The sequence below is a fragment of the Lepidochelys olivacea genome, assembly GCF_965140295.1.
Source record: "Lepidochelys olivacea isolate rLepOli2 genome assembly, chromosome: 13".
Lineage (NCBI taxonomy): Eukaryota > Metazoa > Chordata > Testudines > Cheloniidae > Lepidochelys > Lepidochelys olivacea.
In genome coordinates this window covers 22,933,195-22,953,315 of record NC_140423.1, presented here as the reverse complement: position 1 = coordinate 22,953,315, position 20,121 = coordinate 22,933,195, and the positions used below count along the sequence as shown (strand labels likewise).

Here is a 20,121-nt window from a genome sequence, read left to right as displayed (position 1 = left end):
TTGCACATTATTTTAAATTTACACTATCCTTTTTGTTTTGTAATAAAGTATGGATAAGGTTGCAAAAAGATTTTTTATAATCTTTTTTAGATATTCATTTCTCTAGAATACTTTTTTTTTTCCTACACTGAAGCTTTCCCTATTTGCTTTTGCAGAACCAAATGAAGGCCTATTTCGTTATATCATTGTACATTCACCATACCTGGCCTGACAGACACAGGAGCTGTTGCTTTCAGCCTACTCCTGAATTTTATGAGAGGTTTTGAAACGCAAGGAAGAATTCCCCCCTTCCCCACTCACTGCACACATTTCCCCAAAAATCAAAAAAGCTCACCTTAACCTAGGCCAGGCAAATCATCTGTGCAAAAAAAAAAAAAAAAAAAAAAATCAAATATCCTGCCATTTTAAGGTCTTCATACAAATTCAAAGCTCTCATTTAAAACAAATCTAATCTTTTCTGTTGCAAAAATAGTAATTTCAACATATATTCTTGCCCTGTGGTCTCATTAATCCAGCCTTGCAGAAAGTTCTCTTCACTCAAACAATGGCAACTGCAGTAAAGTAGGAACATACTCTTAACCCACTTCATTCATTGAGGCCTTGATTCAGCAGAGCATTCAGGCATGGGTGTGAGTGCTTCACTGAGTCTGGGCCTGAGGTGTGAATATCTAAACCTAACTGAAGAGTTATGTATGTTATTAAGCATAGCAATTAAAAACAAAAAATACACAAAACTGGGGGCAACCCTATAATTGTTGCATTAAGGCTGTTTTAATTCAGGAAAAAATTAATATTCTAGATTTACATTAATTTGCACTTCATATAGCCTGTTATACATTATAAACAAGAAAAAGTCTGTTATGTGCAATAAAGATAACATAATTAATCTTCTGCATTTATTGTAACTGAAACTTAATTTGCCTAATCTAAGAACATTCAGTGTCCATGATGGTTTTTTTTATCCTTGTGTGCTAGTATCCTAAGTATGGGTTTGTCCTTTGCTATGATATGTATCTCTTCAATGCAATAATCCTCTTAATGCCACTTTTGTGATGTGTGCAGAATGTTCCTGTCAGGCTAACTTACTCTTTCAGAATTTGTAAGTGTCTTGCATATTTGTGTGTTCAAAATTGATGGTGGACTTTTCTCTTGAATGAGCTTTTTCTCCTCTTTTATGCAAAGGATTCTAAGTTTACTGTAACAGTGTTTCCTGTATGGGCTATTGTTGCTGTGACTGGAAAAAAAGCAATATTTATATAATAACTGTGGGAGATCTTTTGTATTATTTGTAATTTCAAAAAGTATCCAAATAAACAGCCAGGATTTTAAGATTACATCTCTTATTACAATCAAGGACATAATTTTTCTCTAAAAGAATTTGCCAAACAACCATCGGATTATAATAAAAATTAATTGAAAGACCATATTAACCAGGTAAGGTATAAACATATCACTTACGATTAATTACAACAGTCATAGTGCTGCTCTGTCACATTATTTATGTACACGAAAAAGAGTGCTAGAGATTAAGAAGCAAGTGAAATGTGGCTGGGGATTTTGTGGTTCTGTGAGTTTTTCACCCTCTTTGTCAAAGATTTAATAAAGCATCAGGGTAATTGAACTTAATTGTCTGGTGATTCTTTTCCCAAACCATCAGCTGCCTGGTATAAAGTGCAATGACTTTGGTGCATATAGCCTTGTGGTAGGGAAGAAACTTGACTTGGTTGTAATGAATATAATCGGGATTCCTTATTGAAGCTGTTGGACAAAGATCCTGTGGCTCTCCTTAGGTCGAGCCACCACCTCAAATCCAGCCTGTGCTGCCTTGTCTTATCGTAGAGCAGAGGTTCTCAAACTTAATTGCACCACACCCCCCTCTGACAAAGCCCAAGCCTGACCACCCTGGGTGGAGGGGGGCAAAGCCGAAGCTCAAGGGCTTCAGCCCCAGGCAGGGAGCCTGTAACCTGAGCCCCGCTGCCCATGGCTTCAGTCCCGGGCGGTGGGACTCGGGCTTCGGCCCTGGGCCCCAGCAAATCTAAGCCAACCCTGGCGACCCCATTAAAATGGAGTCACAACCCACTTTGGGGTCCTGACCTACAGTTTGAGAACCGCTGTGATAGAGAGTTTTCTTAAGGCTTGGCTAGGACTAATGAGTCATGCAAGGGATTATGGCTTGCATCATACTTTTGTTTGTTTTTTTCTTCTGTGAATTTAAGGAAACTTTTCACAAGTCAAGCTTTGGGCACGTGCCTTAAACTGGGCCTTGAGCAGCCCTATCCAGCCTGTTGTGCTTCGGTTTCTCCTGTGCTGGTGTTGCCTAAAGTTACATCCGGTCTGTTTGCCAGTCACTGGATGTAGCTTCCAATGCTGTCCATAATACAAATGCTCACAGCAGCAGCCACCAGTTTGCTCTTGCTTCCCTGCCTTTTTACCTTGCACTGCTGAATTCATTTTTAAGACCTAACAGATGAGATTGAACATAAGGAACAATGTTGACTATTAGTTTTGACTAGAAAAATGATCAAATTTAGGTAGGGCTTAGCTAACATATGGTAGCTAAGGTGAATCTAAACTCAATCTCTTTTCCTAGTTGGCCAGGTGAAGTGAAATCTTGCACTCGGTGCGGTGGCATTTTCGACGCTTGTCCGCAATGTGATAACTTTTGAATGTTGCATTTGATCAACTCCAAAATTTCAGGGACTGTTGCAGGTATCAGTGGGCAGAACCCTATTGCTTTGGATGAAAATAAAAAAAAAAACAGCAGGGAGAAATGGGGGGTGCACAGATCATCTGGTTAGCAGATTAAGCAACTTCAACCACTGACTGTGTCTATAGATCAAATAACCAGCTGAAGGCAGCCTTCCAGCATAGCAATACCCCAATCTCAGCTCTGCTGCTGTTCCTAGTACAGTTTAAATATACTGACACACTGAATTACTTATCTCCCAGAGAGAAAGAAAAAGAATGGGTTGGAGGTGGGGGGCTGGAGCGTACATACACAGTCCTTGGCATGGGCAGGGATTCCTGGCATGGGGGCCCATGGAACCGCAAGGGAAGGGGGAATGAGGGATACAGAATCACTAGCAGGAGGAGGAAGAATGAAGAACTCGGATATGTGATGTGGAACACACAGCCCCTGGCACGGAGGGCACACAGAGATCCTGCATAGGAGGGATGGGGAATAGGGAGGCACACTAAGCCCTTGCCATGGTGAGGAAGGCGGAACGGTGAGCATGGGGAGAATGCGGACACAGTGCCCTATGCCTGGGGGCTGGGGAAACTACGAGTATACAGAGCTGCTGGTGTGGGAGAAAGATACGGGGGACAGACAGAGACGCTGGCTAGAAGGGAAGGGGGACATGGAGACCCTGGCATGAGGGAAGGGATGAAGGGGTTGAAGAGAGTCTCTACAACAGAGCGGGAGGGGAGGATGGCACACACGGAACTTGTGGCTGGGACGAGAGAAATGCAAGGACCCTCGAGTGTGCGCAAAGTGCTCAGCCTAGGGAAACAACAAAGTGCGCAACCCTCTAGTTATGAGTGTCATGATGCATGGTATTGTTCTTAAAGCTCCAGCTCCTAGGAGCAAATTCTTAGGTGTGAATATGAGATATGGCTAGGCTCCTCCCTGTGCGCCCATCCCCCTAGCCTCTGGGCGCTTCCTCTGGTGGAGGAGGGAGGTGCCTGGGGCACAATAGGGCCCTCGGCTTCCCTACGACTCGTGGCGGGGAGGCTGCCTGGGAAGGGACCTACGCCATAGCAACAGCCGGCCAATCACACAGCTTATCACATGACGCACAGCCCCTCCCCTTGCGGTGGGCGGGGGCGTCACTTCCGTTTTGACCTTTCACCCCAAGATGGCGGCGCCCGTAGGACCGATGAAGTTTTGGAAACCGGGTGAGGGGCGAACGGGCCCGGGAGGGAGGGGGCCACTGGGGAGCAAAGGCCGGGCATCGGCACTGCTGGTGCTAGTCCCCTCTGCTCCCCTTCACCGGGCGGGAGGCTCCTGGGCCTCCCCTCGTCCCATCCCCTCTTGGCGCTGCCCGGAGCGGGGCTGGGGCAAAGCTGGTCGTTTCTTACCCTTCCCCACCACAGTGACTAGGAGCTGGTGATTTAATGGTCTGTAATTTCCCCCCCTCCTTCCCGCAGAGTCTGAGGGGGGCATTTAAGTTCCCCTTGACCTGGCTGGGTTACAGTCCGGGCGCCCCCAACAGCGGAGCTGCCTATCTCCCTGCTACTGCCTGGCCCCTGGTCAGCAGAGATGCTGAGGGCTGATGGGTCACGAGCTCTGCTCGTGCAGCTGAGGGTGGGCCCTGGGCTGCAGGGTAAAGGCACATCGGCCCGGCTGCATTGAGGGGGCGGGAAGCTTGTGCTCGTGCTCCTGCTGCATGGGTTGAAACTCCCCTGTGGATAAATAGGGGTGTGGGTCTTCAGGGAATCTCAAACAGGCATCTTTCACCAGCACTAAATTCATGTATACCTCTAAAATAAAATAGAATTAGTCATCTTGTAAGCAGGGGACTCCCAACCTTAACTATAGTAGAGCTCAGGTTTCAGAGTAACAGCCGTGTTAGTCTGTATTCGCAAAAAGAAAAGGAGTACTTGTGGCACCTTAGAGACTAACCAATTTATTTGAGCATGAGCTTTCGTGAGCTACAGCTCACTTCATCGGATGCATGCCGTGGAAACTGTAGCAGACTTTATATATACACAGAGAATATGAAAAAATACCTCCTCCCACCCCACTGTCCAGCTGGTAATAATAATAATAATAGCAGAGCTGCAGCTCCTCTATAATAAAAGCAAAGCAGAGAGCAAATCTAACTGAAAGAATTATACTATCTTGTGCTTATGCTCTATGTTTTGGTGTGAGGATCTGAAAACAATTTACTATCACCCAGAGGCTCCAGTAATGCATTTGCCTGAAGCAGCAATCAGTTCATGGAAGAGCCAGAATTTATATTGATTGATAGTAGAGAGAGAGAGAGGCAGAAACATTTTGAATTTAAGTAGTCAGTTTCCTGGGATATACTGAAGTCTCCTGTGTGTCCCAGGTCCCCTGTAGCATGGTCACTGTACAAATGCATGGGAATATGCAGTCCATACACTGAAGATTAATGAAAAATTTATACATTGCTGTAAAATTAATCTAAAAAATGAGGGAGTCTCCCTCCAAGTGGTTTAGCCTTGGCAAGTTGAATTGGTTACCTGATTTAAATAAATTATCTGTCGGGTAGGTCCAGGAGCGTGGTAACAGAAAACACATGGGTGATCAGAGGAATTATTCCTTGTCTTTCTGTTGGCATCCAAATGTTATATGATACTGCTGTTTAAAGCTATGTCTATAATGGGGATTAAATTCTTATTGGAACCATTTTTAACCCTTCTTTAAACTCGTCTATGTTAATACAAAATATAAACAGTTTGTTTGTTGAATGTGGATGGGACCTGTCTGTTTTAAAGCAGAATTGAGCAAATATCGTTTAAATCCTTCTGTGGACATGGCCAATAATGTGCAACACAGATCCTACAAAATGAGAGACATCTCAACTGAATAGCAGAGGAGAAAACTGCAGAAGATGCATTACCTTAATGAGAAAATCCCCCCCATGATTGAGCATTTCCAGCTGTCATGAGTTTCCCAGTTACATGTACTGGGAATAAACAGATTTATGAGCTCAATTTAGTGAGTGGCATGGCTCATAAGCAAGTAGGGTTAAAAGTACACATTAGAATTAATCTCAATCAAAAATGTTCCATTGGGAGACTTATTCTAGTATGGTGTGTTGATTAAATTGATTCTTATTGCCTGTTGCTGGTTTTAAATGACTAGAGGCATTCCTGGGAAAAACAGTGAGAAATACAGTATGTCAAAAACCTTTCTTTAAAGTGGAAGAAAAGGAAAAAGAGAGGTGCCAAAAGTTAAGGCTTTTGTACATTTCTCATGAAGTTTTAAAAATTTTCTTTGAGAGACACAGATACATTGTGGCATGTTAGGAGACTTTAAAAAATAGAGATTTACATTTAATTTGGAACAAGTTCCTGTTTATTAAGCATTAACTACATATGTTTATGATTATTATGTTAGAGATGCTTAACAGCACATGTTAGAAGGCAGACAGATTCCTTTTCCTAAAGAACTTATTTGTCTGAGTTAGACTAAGATATACTGTGCAAATTTCTGTCATCCTCCTATTAAAATTGTCTCATGTCATGTAGGCACGGAAGGTCCTGGTGTCAGCATCACAGAAGAGAGGCAGAGTGCTGCTGAAAGTACAGGTGTTTCTGTCATCTATAATCCCTATGCATCTCTTTCAATTGAACAGCAGAGACAAAAGTTACCAGTGTTTAAGGTATGAAAGGACTTTTTGATATGCTGAATCTCATGCCTGCTGTGTTTCTTTTATAAATTGTTTCTGATCCTCTCTCTTAAAAATCACTTTACAACATGAAAGTGATGTAATGGAAGTCACCATTCTAATATTTGTTGAACTTTATTCTTTGTGTTTAATAGATGTTGGCAAAAGTGAATCTGCTCTTTTTTATTACAACCTTTATGTGAACTTATGTTGTGCACTGCATTGATGGATTTTAATGAATTGTTTAGCTTTCTCACATCAAGCTCTAAACATAATTCATACCTTATACTGAGTGTATGTGTATATGTGCATTGCTCTTTGCAGAAATGTATTGAAAATTCTGTTCTACAGATTTGTTCTCCTAACTTGAGTATGTTCCACCCTTCCAGCTTAGAAACCACATCCTTTATCTGGTGGAGAACTATCAGACGCTGGTGATTGTTGGAGAAACAGGATGTGGAAAAACTACTCAGATTCCACAAGTGAGTGTGCATGTGACATAGCAAAATTGTATTCTTCCAGGAGATCTTGCGTAGGATGACAGCCAACTCTTGGGAGCAGTGTAGAGACCTTATGGGGCAAGGGTGATACCTTAGGCCCAGTCCTAATATTGCAATGCACTGAGGTATGAGAGAGCCTTATACCTTGTCTCTCTCTTGCTATCAGCCAACAGGTTCTGGCATTGCAACAGCATAAAATCCTTCTGCCACATAACTTATTGGCCTACGTAACAAAGGACCATACTCAAGAATCAAATTTGGGTCCACGATTCCCACTGCAAAAAGCTCCTGCTCAACTAGGAGGTCAACTTTTCTTAAAATTATTACTCCTTCAGAATTCTTTTAAATTCATCACCATTTGTAAAGTGTGTTTTTTTAAAAAAAGAAAAGAAAAAATTTCAATCAGGATCTTTCTAATTCTTTGTTCAAACAGTGACCATCTTTATTTCCTGTGCTTCGTTGCCAGAAAATTCTAACATGATGGGAGAAACATATTGCATATTTGTATGGCACCTTTTCATATTCTATTAAAATATTGGTCATCTTCGAGTGCTTGCACATGTCCATTCCACATTAGGTGTGTGCATTTCTCGAGTACAGTATGTGGAAATTTTTCTGTCAGTGGTGCCTGTCAGGTCCACTCTAGCACGCTCTGGTGCTGCGTGCTCATGGCGGAGGTATAAAGGGAACGGCCAACTCCACACCCCCCTCAGTTCTTTCTTACCACCTGTGATCAGAGGACAGGTGGAACTGCTCTTCTTACTACAACAAGCTGTATGCAGTGGTCTTCATTTTTCATCTATTTCCCCTGTTTCTTTCTTCACTACTTATTTATTTTTTTTGTTTGGACTGTAAATAGCTTTTGTACATAGTTTAGTTGGAGCTTCTTGCTTGTTAGCGGATTTTCATCTGCCCCTGGTGCCAAGGCATGCCTCGGTCACCAGGCTTCAAGCCCTGCACCAAGCCTATGCCTTTGAGCAACCTGCATGCCAGTTGCTTAAAGTGCTTGGTTGAGGCTCATGTCCAGGGCCATTATAACTGCTGGGATTTCAGTCCTTGTACGAAGAAGAACTGGGAGGCCAGATTGAAATTCCTATTGATGGAAGAGGCACTCAGACCCTCTTTGGAGCCAAGCCAGTCAGACTCGGCACTGAGTATTTCAGCGTCGGTGCAGAGTGCTCCTTCCACCATGAGGGACTCTCGGTACCGTTCCCTGTCCCCGGTGCCAAGAAAGAAACATAAGAAGCAGCTGGCCAAGACGGGGCATTCCCTGATTCAGAAAAAGGCCAAACATGAGGAGCGCAGTGGAGTGCGACCTGAGTCAGGTCACTGCCTTGCCTCCTCTCCGTGTGGGGTACCATTGATTCTATCCTGTTTGCAGGCTCTGTTGAGTTCAGTACCGGATAAGCCGGTGCCAGAGGGACAGCAAGGCTCTGGCGTGATCGCGGTGTTGACCACACTGGAAGCATTCATGGCAGGCAGATACTTGCTGGTGCTATTGGCACTGCCGTTGACGGCAGAGCAAGAGCCGGTGTAGGTGGGCAGTATGGAGCATGTCATCTCAAACTGCCGCTCGGTACCTGACCCCTTGGTAGCATCTGGGGGAAACTGTCCCTGCTATCCTCGATGCGGGCCTCCCCGCCTCGGCACTAATCTCTGGAACCGATGAGTACTGCACCGCTATGGTCCCCGGAGGAAGGCTCATCGTCTGAGTTGGAAGTGGGGTCGGATACCCAACAGATGGGTCACTGTCGGTACCCTCCTGGTCAGCCCAATGCGGTGATAGACCTGGCGCAGGGGTATATCCAAGTGCTTGGCCCAGTGGGCTCTGGCCTGTGTTGATGCAATGGCCATTTTGGAACCCTTGGTGTTTTCTCCTGATTTCAGGGGCACATTCCAGATGCTTATATTCGGTAGCCTCGGAGAGAAGGGCTCCTCTGTCCCATCGCACAGCACCCGACCTAGACTCTGATCCTGGTACTGATCCATAGGACCTAGACCTGCGGGACACAGTCAGTGCAGAAGGAGAAGAGGAGGGCCCCTGCCAGTGCAGTCTTCCTCCTCCTCCCTGGACAAGGCGGTGTCAGGGGCGGGCATGTCACCCCCGACTCGGACGACTTCAAAGCTCATCAGGAGCTGATGAAGAGGTGGTCTTGAACTTAGGGCTGCATGTGGAGGTAGTCATAGAATCCTTCCACAGCCTTGTCAACATTCTTGGCTGCGCTGTGGCTGTCTATAGTGGCTGCCTCTCAATTAGGCCATCATGTGACCAGTTAAAGCCTTGTGGGAGACAGGGAATGCATGCCCTAAGGCGAAGGACTCAGAGACCTATTTGGTAGAAAGGTTTATTCTACAGGAGGTTTAAAGCTCTGCATATCCAACTAACAGGCATTATTAGGGAGATACAATTTTAATGTCTGGGACTCCATGTCAAGGTTCAGAGACTTGCTTCCCCAGGAGTCCAGGCAGCACTTCTCTGCACTGGTGGAAGAATGGAAGTTGATAGCCAGGGCCTCTCTGCAGGCTGCTCTGGACACAGCAGACTTGGTAGCTAGATCCATGGCCTCAATTGTGGCTGTGTGCAGCTGTTCTTGGCTGCAGTCCTCAGGTCTGCCAATGGAGGTCCAGCAGTCTCTCCTGGACCTTCCGTTTGAAAGGACCTCGCTCTTCTCAGGGCAGACAGATGCAAAGCTCCATGGACTGAAGGACTCCAGAGCTACCCTCAAGTCCCTCAGCCTCTATACCCCAGTGCCTTCGAGGAAGCATTTCAGGCCTCAGCAGAACACCTGTTTCTAAGCTCCACCATCCCTCCATCACCTGCAAAAGAAACAAAGCAGGCTCAGGCAACTGCCCTCATATACCTCAGCATCTGTACCCGCCCCACCCAGATACTTGGGGGGCTCTAAAAACTTTTGACAGGACATCTGAGGGGACGCGGGGTCGGCCGGTCCCTTTATACTGGCGCCATGAGCAAGCGGCACTAGAGGGTGCTAGAGCCGACCCAATGGGTACCACTGAGGGAAAAGTTTTCAGCAACTGTGCTTGAGGCACACACACACCTAACGTGAAATGGGCATGTGCAACACATCCGAAGTACAACAGTTACAGAAACTTAGTAGCTTTTTTTTTGTGGTGAGTATTACTAAAAAAAAAAAAATCAATATTTGCCAAATATATAAAATTAGCTCTTCTTGCCAGACTACATAGCTACAAAACTAGTGAGGTATATTAACTGCTTCAGCATGAATACTTGACTAATGCTATTCGGACATTTTTCCTGAGACAGGACAACTAAATGAGGGGCAGGAAAGGAATCAGTAAGAGGAAATACTTTACAGCTGTGAATCTTCTCTCATCTGAATATCTTAAAATGCTTCCTAAATGCTAATGTACCTGTCAGGTAGGGGTAGTAGTAGTGTACCTATTTTATAGAGGGGTCAACTAATGCACAAAATCTTTGTGTTTTACCTGCGGTGTCACAGAGAGTCGATGTCAGAACCAGGAATAAATCTTAGAAGCCCTGATATCCAGTACTGTGCTTTAACTGCTGGGTACATTGTGTCATGTATGACAAATGCATTCCCTGTCTTCAATGTTTGTTTGCAGTATCTAGCAGAAGCTGGCTGGACAGCTGAAGGGAGAGTAGTTGGAGTGACACAGCCTCGCAGGGTTGCTGCTGTTTCAGTGAGTTCCTTTCTTTTTTGCTATAAAAATTAACGTTGTTGCAGCTTCAAGTTTAAATGATTCTTCTACTGATTTCTCCTTAGGCAGAATTTACAAAAGTTCTAAATACAGTGTCAGAGCTGGCCCTACCACAGAGAATTTTTACTAATCCACATATTGGTTCAGGTTAATTTAATAGCAATTTCCTTTTAATGGATGTATTGATTCAGTTTGTATCAGGTTATATAACTGAACACTAGTTTTCATTTGTCTGCATCACTAAACTAGTAGAGAGACAAGGTGGGTGAGGTAATATCTTTTATTGGATCAACTTCTGTTGCCCTTCTCTGTACTTTGTCCAGTTCCACTATATCCTTTTTGAGATGGGGTGACCAGAACTGGGTACAGTATTCAAGATGTGGACATACTGTGGGTTTATATAGTGGCATTATGATATTTTCTGTCTTATTATCTGTCCCTTTCCTAATGGTTCCTAACATTATTAGACTTTTTGATCCTTTAGTGACTTGTCTTTCTTGGATTCTTTCATTCTCTCTTGTATGAACTGGTTGCCCTCACTGCTAGTTTTGTAGCATCCCCTTTCTCTGTACCACATAGAACTGTATGTACCTCAGTCATGTTCCCTTCTTGAGGTCCTCTTTTCTAATGACTATAAACCTAATTTTCGCAAAATCTCAACATATGAGACATTTTGTTTTGTTGCTCTTTTCCGTGTCATTTCATTCAATATCCTTCCTGTAGCAAGGTCCCCGTTACTCAATATGGGCTCTTCCTGTCTTTAATAATGCTTCCATGATCATTTCCACTGAGTTGTGCTCTTTTCTTCTGATATGCCCCTTGTTCTTTTCTTAACTGCTGCCAGACATTGTGTTTCTGTCCACTGCAGCATTCTCCCCTCAGCAACAATTGTTTTCTTCTTCTGTGTTTTGCAGCTTCTGACCATTTCATACACAGACCTCCTTGCTAGTCTATATCCTGTCCTAATTTCTTTACATTACATTGTTAAGTGCCACCTGTCAACCTGTATCTATGGTAATGTGCTGTCTTAGAAAAATAAATGCTCGATGGATTCCTGTTGCCTTTTCATACTGTATTAGATCATTTATCTATCTAGTCCAGCATCCTGCCTCCAGCAGTGACCTGAGTCTAGTGCTTCTAAAAGAGAGATTCTTGCCTTCATCTTTTCTCTCCCAACCCCCATCTAATATGCCTAACTGACTGTGTAATTCTGTACTTGACAGACTTTGTATATTGTAAAGATTTATGTTAAATTATAGTCTATGTTCTCAATGGTACCTTTGCTTTTACCCCCTTTCCTCTTAAGCTTCAGAGACTGAGATTGCTTGATTATACTTTAGCATATTGCCACAGTGGGGTCTCAACCTGGGAACACCCTTGAAATTTCTCCTGATTGCCTGGCCATTTGAGGGGGCTCGGAGGCAGGGCTAGTGTTATTTATTACCTTGACTAATTGAAACCAATTTTTTTTTTAAGAAGACTCTTCATCTGCTCTCCTCACTAGAGGATAGACATTGCCAGAGGGAAAAGAGGAAGTTGCAGAACTATAAAGGGGAAATAATTTAGAAACTTTAGGACTCCATTTGAATTAGCTTTACATTGTCAGCCCTGGTTATCTGCTTGAATGCTTGGTTTGAGAGAGGAAGGGAGCTGAGAAGATCCCAGCAGAAATAATGGGTTCATGAAGACAGGTTTCAGAGTAACAGCCGTGTTAGTCTGTATTCGCAAAAAGAAAAGGAGTACTTGTGGCACCTTAGAGACTAACCAATTTATTTGAGCATAAGCTTTCGTGAGCTCACGAAAGCTTATGCTCAAATAAATTGGTTAGTCTCTAAGATGCCACAAGTACTCCTTTTCTTTTTGGGTTCATGAAGGAATTCATGGAAGAGAAAATGGGCCATTGAGAAAAATGCATTTTTATGTGCAGGGCAGAGACAAATGTACACATGTGGAGATTATTTTTAAAGCCTGTCAAAACAATGTAAAGAGTGTAATTCAAATGACTGTTAAAAACAATGTAGTTTTGACCAAATTAATAGGATTAAAATGCACATTGTTTAGTTTTTCATGAAAAGTAGGTGTTGGACAGCAGATCTCTGGGTTCAGAAAACCATTAATGTAGAATAGGATCTGATTAATCAAGATTTGAGCTTTCATCCCTAGGCTGTTGGTTCAAAACTGGCCCAAGTTGGCTGTGTTCCATAGTCATTGCTGTCTGATAGTCATTCAGTGACACATGAGAAATATTTAGTCAGTTCAGTTACTGTGTGTCACTATCACAGAACCGCCATCAAAACTAGTTGATACACAGTCTCAGAAGAGAGGCCAGTATTGGAAAGACCATGAAGACAGAGCTACCCTTTCCGCTAGCGGTCCTCCCAGTTGTGTCATATTGGCAAAACAATAGTGGGTTAGCTTGAATTACTTCTGCCTGTTCTCTATCTGTCTGGTGGGTAGAAGATTCTATACTCAGATTATTATTTTTTTTTAAAGCAACATTGTCATAAGAAAGCAGTCAGTGCTGGGTCGGTTGAGGGACAGATAGGAATAATTGATGATTTATTTAATTATAATACTAAACATATTTGCTTAGATCTCGCCTTCCGTTTTGTGTCACTTGTATTGTTGGCTTCTGATCCTGCAATTGATAATGGGCAGCAGGCTGCTGTGCCCGTATGGACCTGTGAGGGCATAGCAGTCTGCCTGCGTACTCTCAGTTTTCAGACAGGGAGCTTAGACTGCAAGTTCTCTTAGGTAGGGATTGTTTGTTTCTAGGTGTGTGTACAATACATAGCACAAAGGTGCCTCAGTTCTAATTTAAAGATTTTATTTTAAAAGCTTTTATAAAACATAAGACCAATAGAAATGTATTGAGAGTTTATATAAAATTCCAATGCAAGCGGTTTTTAATTAAACATTCCCTTGCAATGTTTGAAATACAAGTATTACAGTGCTAAGGACCTGCAGGTGAAACTGAGTGTGAATTGGGTAGAAATGATTTTTTTTCATTGTCCAAGCTGAGAGAAATGCAAAAAGTGTATAAATAAGTAAATTGGATTTTTGTTAACATTTCTGTGCCTGAAAGAGAATTCAGAGCAGGAGGGTAATATTCTTGTCTATTTTGGTGTAAATCAATCTCTGGTATTCTGTCAACTTTTCTTTTTCCTCTTGATGAAAGGAAAGGTTCAAGTCTGCACAAAGACATAATATGGGTCTTAAGTCAACTTACAATTGTGATAGTTTCTATTAACTTTATTTTTGCTTCTTGTAGCAGGCTAATTTTCTTGTGCCATCATAGCTGTCTTCCATCTTCTTTATTAAACACAACAGTTAGGGTTTCTCCAAGCAACTTGCTAAAGACTATGGCAGAAATTTTATTCTTAGTTACACTGGGTGAAACACCCTCAAGATTGAGCCTTAAATGTTGAAAAATGCCATTTTAAACTGCACATCTCGTGTTTGTTACTAAATATCTGCACATTGCAAGAAAGATGGGACATTTTAAGTTTGAACCTTACATGAATGTCTTCAGTCTTCATCAATAGAAGATGAGGTATCAAAAATGAGCACTCCAGTCCTTCCCTTGATTTTTGGGCCAGTTTAGATCACCCATTGATTAAAATAGTAGTTTTACAGCAGAACCTTCCCACCTTCCCTACGTACATAAACACACTCATGTGCACATGTGCTCGTGCTCTTGCTCTCTCTCTCTCAAGATTGCTGGCAACCGCCATGAATTTTTTTGAAATTGGCATGTTATAAATATGGTATAAATTGGAAATACCCATTAAATGTGTGAAGACTTTTATAATAATTATTACTGCAGAACATTGACTGAAAACATGAAAAAAATGTTGACAAACCTCATGTCCATATTTACCAGTGTTGATCATGTGGAGAAAAGAGAGGCTGGTTGAGCAGCCATGAATGTTGCCACAAACAATAAATTACAGATATCTTTCCATTTACCCCAATAGGAAATTCAGCTAAAGCTGATATTTCCAATGTTATAATGTTATATGGATTCATGCACAGTCTATTGAAATAACCTTTAAAAATTCAGTTTCAAATATTCAAGCATGTTTTCTTTTGTTAATGGAGGTTGTTTCCTTCCATTCTTTAGTGTCTTTATTTTGAATTTGATAGTGAAAGCTGTAATCTCAGAATTACCAGAGAAAGATTGTGTTTTGATTAGCAGTGCAGTTACCAAAATGCATAGGCCTGGTAATCAAACCCTAGATTTCTGACTCCCCTTTCCCTGTTCTTCCCACTAGAAGTGTCAAATTACTCTTTATAAACATATAGCTAAGGGTAGCATAAAATCCCTCCTTTACCTGTAAGGGGGTAAGAAGCTCAAATAACCTGGTTGGCACCTGACCAAAAGGACCAATAAGGAAAGAAGATACTTTCAAATCTGGGGAGGACAGGAGGGAGGGTTTTTTTGTGCTCTCTTTGTTGTGCTTTTTCAGGACAGAGAGAGGGACCAGGCAGGAAAAAAACTTCTCCTAAAACCCTACCTGAAATAAGCATCTAAGATTACAAAGATTGTAAGTAAAGCAAGGAAATGCGTTGGATTATCTTTTGTTTTAGCTTGTGAATTTTCCCTATGCTAAGAGGGAGGTTTATTCCTGTTTTTGGAATTCTGAAGTTGAGCCTAGAGGGGAATCCTCTGTGTTTAAAATCTTATTACCCTGTAAAATTACCTTCCATCTGATTTTACAGAGGTGCTTCTTTTACCTCCAAGTGGCCCTTTTCCCTGGATGTTTGTCTAAATCACTTGGTGGTGGCAGCAATACCATCCAAGGACAAAGAAAGGATTTGTGCCTGGGGGAAGTTTTAACCTAAGCTAGTAGAAATAAACTTAGGGAGTCTTTCATGCAGGTCCCCACATCTGTACCCCAGAGTTCAGAGTGGGGAGGGAACCCTGACATGGTGGCAGCGCGGTGGGATCATTTTGAACCAGAAGCACAGACATCAGGATATTAAAAGGACGACTTCTTTTTTTTTTTCTTTTAGGCTTGAAAACCAGGGAGGATTTTTTTTTTTAAAGGACACTTTTTTTAAAAAAACTGAGAGCAGCTGGAGGTTTTCTCTGCCTGAGGGCAGAGTAGTTAAGTTTCTGCAAGAAAATTCAAAAGCTAAAACAAAAGATAATCTAACGCATTTCCTTGCTTTGCTTGCATTTTTTGTAATCTTAGATGCTTATTTCAGGTAGGATTTTAGGAGATGCTTTTTCCCTACCTGGTCCCTCTTTCTGTCCCGAGACAGCACAACAAAGAGAGCACAAAACAAAACCTCCCCCACCCCAGATTTAAAAGTATCTTCTTTCCTTATTGGTCCTTTTGGTCAGGTGCCAACCAGGTTATTTGAACTTCTTAACCCCTTACAGGTAAAGGAGGGATTTTATAATACCCTTAGTTGTATGTTTATGACATACTCAAACTAAAATAATCTAATAGAATCTTTTATGTGCCCTTTCTGCTGCAGGGTGGTTCAGGAAGCCTCTGCCTCCAACCTTTGGCAGCCGGCTGTGTGCGTTTGTGACTCTGTCCTTCCCTCAGCTTTCTGTCTGTTTTGAGGGGCAGTCTCTTTCCCATGTTTTCCGTTTGAGTTCTCCATCACAGAAGATAGCTCCATAGCTTTCTCAAGCAAAAGCAGAGTGAAACTGATCTGTTTGTTGTTGGTTTCACTGTTATCTACAAGTAAAGTGACCATATATCCTGGTTTTTTTTCATCTGATGTTTTAATAATTTATTTTGGAAAAACTGAAATGTCCTGGGTTTTTTTTATTTATTTAATTAATCCTAATGTTTTCTTAAAGTAACTACACAATGTTAGTTCAGGACATATTGCTATACAGAGTAGAATTTGAGTCCAGTGGAATCAGTGCAAACAACATTATTTTCACCGCCCCCCCTCCACCCACCCGCCACCCCCGACTCCCAAACAAGGATATGAAAAGGAAATCTGTTGTAAACCATCTCCATTGTACCGTCTCTGTTGCATTGAAAGACCTCTCTTCTCTTAGGTTGCAGGCCGAGTGGCTGAAGAAAGGGGCGCAGTGCTGGGTCACGAAGTTGGATATTGTATTCGATTTGATGACTGCACGGACCCACAGGCTACAAGAATTAAGGTGAAATTTAAGCAGAGTGCCGGTATCCTGAAATGGTTAGCCGAAGCTCTCAAAGCACATTTGTGAGCATTAATTAAGATTTGTAAAACCCAATGAGTGGGATAGATAGTACTGTACCCATTTTGCGTATGGTGAAACTGAGGCACAGAATGGTGAATTTCACAGAGTGATACAGTGGGTCAGTAGAAGAATGAGAAACAGGCTCCCAGGTCCCTGTCCCAATCATTAGTCACACTGCCTTCAATATTTTTAAAGTTTTAATAAAGGAAGTGGTGTAGCACTTTATTATAATCCTAATTTCCGGGATGGTGGTTTAGCTTGTTGAAAGGAGAATTTTTTTTTTTTTTTTTTTTTTAGGGCTATAACTTGAATTTTCATTCTTAATTTTGTATTTTTTTGCTCATTGTCAGCTTATTTAATGTTCTTGAGTCTACGCTATTTGGGCATTTGCTTAAAATGTTTAAACAGTTATTTAAATCTTAATAAAATGAATAGAACATTAGGCTCTCTTCTGCTAATACCAGCTGCCCCCACTCTAAATCCAAAGGAACTTTTCAAGGTGATCAGATGATCCGAAGTTGCTCCAGTGCTAGTGTAAAGTGGAAAGGAAGGGCTGCAATGAATTGAAGCTAGGCTATCCTAGCCACCTTAAAGATAAAATTAGATTGAGAGAATGAACAAACTAGCTGAAGGTGACTTCATGTGAGCTGTAGCTTTCTGGTATCCCTCCCTCACAGCTTTGTCCTGTTATCACATTGGGAAATATTGCAATTATTTGTGCTACGTGGAGAAGAGAGTTTGCTTTATTTTCTACGGAATAATAACAGTGAATAGGATTTATCTAATACTTTATCTTTATTAGAAATATTGTCAAAAGCTTGAATAATTCAAAGTAATTTTAAAAAGCAATATAAAACAATGGGAAGATGTGTATTTACAAAACAGTTCTTAAATATTTTTTAGTACTTGGGTGCTTATGGGATTGATAATGGGAGAAATGTGGAGCCTTTCGCCTCAGTCATCAGTTCATATCTAGCTCAGGGCCATGTCCAACTCATGAGTAAGCTGAAAAGGTTTTGTTTCTAAGTCCTGAGTAGCTAGAAATCATTGTTACCTGCTTGCTGCTCAGAGGTTTTTTTGAAAAGATGGTGGTTTCATTAGCAAATAAGAGGAAAATGTCCATATCACAAAACATCATCCGTTTTCTGTTCTGAGCTACCTGACACTTGTTAAGCAGTTTCCTTAGAGGTGCTGATGACTGTATGGGCATAGAGAATGAAGAACCTTTTCACTCTACAGGTGGCCTTCTTTAAAGCAGGTTGAGGCATGATGGCAGGCCAGAATGAGGAATTGCTGTCTTTAGTGCTGTCAGTCCATGTTTTTGCACAAGAACTAACTGATTGAATTTCTTACACAAATTTGTATTTAATTTTTTAATCTGCTTATACATGGATTGATTTAGAATCCCGTACTTGTAACTCTTATTATTTTTCAGTACTAGCATTTAGAAGCACGTCTCTAGCTGACACTGTAGAGTGAAAGGCACATAGAAAATGAGTCAAAGGCAATATAAATAGAATTTTGTAATCCAAAATACTTGTTAGTTTCATACAAACAGGTAATATAAATATCGTATCCAAGCTGAGCTTGTTCCTTGTCCCTAGATGACTTATTTTTCTTGGTGTTTGATTTTAGTTTCTGACTGATGGTATGCTGGTGAGGGAGATGATGGCTGACCCACTATTAACAAGATACAGGTAAAGACATGTTACATGGAGCAGATCCTCACCAATGCGTGCTGATGACTGGCAGACCCATAGCAAATGTCTGAATTTTCGCAGACTAAAAGGTAGTTAATAAACATCCCAAAGACTGAAGCCGACCTTGGCATTTCAATGTCAGCCTTATTAGGGAATTATAGAAAATAATTTATATGCAAACAGTGCCCCACCAATGGAAGGTTTCTAAGGTAACCAAGTAAAAAACATAGTGTTTCCTAGCCTAGTGTAGGATTTGCTTTTGTTCATTTAAAGTTGAACATTTCGCTCCTCTGACTACTGTCACAAGCAGCCATTGGACAGATGCACCCTCGCTCGTATCTAAATCTCTGCCTCACAGAACCACTATGCATCGCAGCTCCACTTAGCGCCTGCTTCAAGAGGTCAAGAACCAGCAGCACAGCTGTGGGAGAAAGTTTGTGTACTGTGACATATGCTACACTAAGTTCAGGGGAGTGCATGAAACAAAGACTTGGCATAAGTACAATTTTGAGCATTTTGTTTCAGTCCAGAGACGTTTAAGCAGAGTCAAGATATAAGCCCCCTGGAAAATGAGGTTTATAGTAGAAAGGGAAAACATTTACCTTACAATGAGGGTGTGCTTGAAAAAGTTTCTGTGGATAGGTAGGAAGGCAGTGGTAGAATTCAGTATAGGTTTGGGGTTTTTTCAGTTTCTTTCAGCTCAAATAATTTTTTTCCCCTTACTGCCATCCCTGCAGACACAATTTGAAAGTCAAGCTGGGTTCGTTGCAGCCCGTGCATCAGTAACAATAATTTGCAACCGAAATTTAAATTAATCTTTATTATCCACAAACCAGAATAGAATACATCTCATGCTTTTATAGCTGTGGTGGCTCTGCAGGGTCAACAAGAGTAAAAACTTGTTTTGGCTGGTTAACTAAAGAGCTGTAGTTTTTAATATAGTGACTTTTCAGAGCAGAACTGCACTTTCACTGCATAAACTGAGCTACTGAGAAGATGGTGCAAACAAAAAACAAAATCAAAAAAGGAAAAGCAGCAGTCCACGTCCCTTATGAAAAAATAAATATTGATAATGTTGAGAAGCATCTTTGGATGCAATGGCTTTGTTAGTAGGGATAAAAGAATCTCATGGAGTTTGCAGTTCCGTTAACTTCTCGCTCTTGTTTGGATTTGCTAAATTAGTTTGCAAACCATTTAGTCTGCTAATTTAAACCCACGTTTCCCCTCAGGATTATCACTAAAAAATAAACAAAATGCCTAGCTCCGGGAAAGTCTGTATTGTGTATTAAGATAGAAGAAATTCCCTCTTGCACCTCTTCAAAAAACTAGGTGGCATTGACGATGCTTAATATACAGCATGTGTACTATTTTCCCCCTCCTGTTTCTTTTCCCTCCCCACTTCATTCCATGTTTCAATCTTTATTCTCCCTCCCCACACACATTCACAGGATTGTTTTTTCTCTCTCTGCTCCTCTTCTCTCCACAGTCTCACTTAAGCAGAATGTGAACAGTAACATCTGAGTAAACTTTCAAACCCATGATATTCAAGAAGGTTTAAAATTAGGTAAAATAAGCTTGCCTATCCTTACTTGTAATGCCCGGTGTTATGGTTAGCAAATGAAAGTGTTTATCACTGGTAATTTGCTGCATTCCCTCTGTTTTTGAGA

At 41.7% G+C, this 20,121-nt stretch overlaps 1 protein-coding gene across 2 annotated transcripts in view; it reads left to right on the top strand.

Annotated features, from left to right (window-relative positions):
• Positions 1–3,841: 3,841 nt before the first annotated feature.
• The window catches only part of DHX35 (DEAH-box helicase 35), a 48,579-nt gene continuing 32,299 nt past the window's right edge, over positions 3,842–20,121 (top strand). For both annotated transcript variants that reach the window (XM_084645908.1, XM_084645907.1), the window contains exons 1-6: positions 3,842–3,897; positions 6,220–6,353; positions 6,749–6,841; positions 10,466–10,543; positions 16,590–16,694; positions 18,390–18,451. In XM_084645908.1, the coding sequence (XP_084502034.1) occupies positions 3,858–3,897; positions 6,220–6,353; positions 6,749–6,841; positions 10,466–10,543; positions 16,590–16,694; positions 18,390–18,451 (512 nt within the window). In that variant the 5' untranslated portion in view covers positions 3,842–3,857. The remainder of the gene's footprint in view (positions 3,898–6,219; positions 6,354–6,748; positions 6,842–10,465; positions 10,544–16,589; positions 16,695–18,389; positions 18,452–20,121) is intronic.